Below are 2,016 nucleotides of genomic sequence, written 5' to 3'. Positions count from 1 at the left end.
AGGGAACCCAGGAGTCCTGCTGTCACGGAGTGTGGGGGAGTCAGGGCCCTGCACCCCTCTTCCTGGGATTCACCGTGACTCTCAGCCAGCCAGTAAAACGGACGGTTTAGTGGCCAGTAGGAACTCAGGCTACAACAGAGCTTGTAGGTACAGCCAGGACCCCTCGGTCAAGTCCTTCTCGGGGGTTCAGGGAGCTTAGACCCCAGCCTGGGGGTTCCCTGCCTTCCACCACCCAGCACCAAACTGAAACTACCCAAACCCCTCTAGCAGCTCTCTCCCCCCTCCCCCCAGCTCCTCCTCTCCTTTGTCCAGTCTCCCACCCCCCCTCCTGGCTCAGGTTACAGCTCAGGTAGCTTCCTTCCCATCCCCAGTGTAACCCCCCTGCGACATTCCCAGGACAAATCCGCCTGCTCCCTGCTCCATCACCCCAGGTCACCCAGAGATGGCCTGTGACACTGACTCTTGATCTAAAGTGCTCTGCGGGGGATGAATGATTATCCCCATTTTATAGGTGGGCAAACGGAGGCCCAGCGAGATGCAGCGACTTGCCCACAGTCGCAGAGCTGGGAATTGAATCCAGATCCCACTGGAGCGTCTTACAATCTAAACAGACCAAGGGTGGGAGGGGAAACTGAGGCAGGGAGCGGGGAAATGACTGGCCGGAGTTGGGGGAGGGGTCACCCAGCAGGTTATTGGAGAACCCAGGTGTCTTTGCTCCCAGTCCAGTGCCTAAGCCGCATGGCCAGCCGGCCCCTCTGTGGGTCCTGCCCCACTTCCCCATGTCTGCAGGAGGGTTGAGCGGCTGAAAGACGGGAAGGGGCGGGGGAGGTGGGGGGGATTCCTTACCGTTTCCTTGGGTGAAGCGGAAGACCACAGGCAGATCCCCGCGCCCGCTGAACACCTCGGCCTGGTCCACCAGGGCCTCCTTCACCGCCTGGTAGCCGCACAGCACCACCACCCGCTGGGGGCCCAGGTGGAGGGTGTAGACGGGCCCATAGCGCTCGCTTAGCTGCAAACACAGAGCGACCCAAAGGTCAGAATATGGGGCCCCGAACCAAACATAACCACACCCCCTCGCTCCAGCCACTAGTCCCCACTCCCCTCCCAGAGCTGGGGAAAGAACCCAGGAGTCCTGGCTCCCATCCCCCTGCTCCAGCCACTAGCCCCCGCTCCCCTCCCAGAGCCGGGGAGAGAACCCAGGAGTCCTGGCTCCCAGCTCCCCCTGCTCTAGCCACTAGCCCCCACTCCCCTCCCAGAGCCGGGGAGGGAACCCAGGAGTCCGGACTGCATGTGACCTAGTGGCTGTTAACACTCGAGCTGCTCGGGGAGTTTCCAGCAAACCGGGTTTTACTGGGAAATGCCGACCTGTGAAACGGTTTGGACGAAATCCGCCCGGTTTCCTAGCAGACAGCGAGGGGGGCTGAGCTCACGGGCTCCCCAGCTCCAGGGCAGGACTCCCCCCAGACTGCCCGATCTCGGCAACCTACTGACCCCGCTGCCCCACTAGCCGAGCAGCGCAGGAAGCCAGCTGGCCCAAGAGCCTGCAGCCCTGGGGTCCCCGGCCTGGCGCAGTGCACCTGGCGGAGGAGCTGCTGGCCCTGGCACATGGCTGGCCTCAGTTTCTCTGCTGCTATTCAGTGGGGTCAGGCTGAAACCGACCAGAATCACGTCCATTTCATGAGCTGCCCATCCTAGGTTTGGTGTCATAGTTTTAGAGACGCCAAGGCAAGAAGTGACCATCTAGTCGGTCCCCCTGGCCAGAGCGAGTCCTAGCGCAGAGCTTTCAGCAAAACCAGCCCGTCTCGATTGAAAATGGGCAGCGAAAAAACCAAACCAAAGCAAAACCCTGTTTCCAAAACAAACGTTTTTGGGAATTTCTCTTTGGAACAAAACCAAAATAGCAAAACTTCCCAGGAACCGGAAATTCCAAGTTTCGGCCAGTTCTAGTTAGCATCGGGGGGGGGGGGGCAGTAACTGGGCATCAGGACTCCTGGGTTCCATTCTGGGCTCTTCCAC

General features: G+C 60.5%; 1 protein-coding gene across 1 annotated transcript in view; it reads right to left on the bottom strand.

The window, feature by feature from the left end:
* The window catches only part of LOC115271339 (cytochrome P450 2F3-like), a 16,793-nt gene that overhangs the window by 8,521 nt on the left and 6,256 nt on the right, over positions 1-2,016 (bottom strand). The window contains exon 3 of the mRNA XM_029913193.1: positions 847-1,009. Coding sequence (XP_029769053.1) covers positions 847-1,009 — 163 coding nt within the window. The remainder of the gene's footprint in view (positions 1-846; positions 1,010-2,016) is intronic.

The sequence above is a fragment of the Terrapene carolina genome, unplaced genomic scaffold, assembly GCF_002925995.2.
Source record: "Terrapene carolina triunguis isolate 2854851 unplaced genomic scaffold, T_m_triunguis-2.0 Scaffold517, whole genome shotgun sequence".
NCBI lineage: Eukaryota > Metazoa > Chordata > Testudines > Emydidae > Terrapene > Terrapene triunguis.
This window is presented reverse-complemented; position numbering and strand designations above follow the sequence as displayed.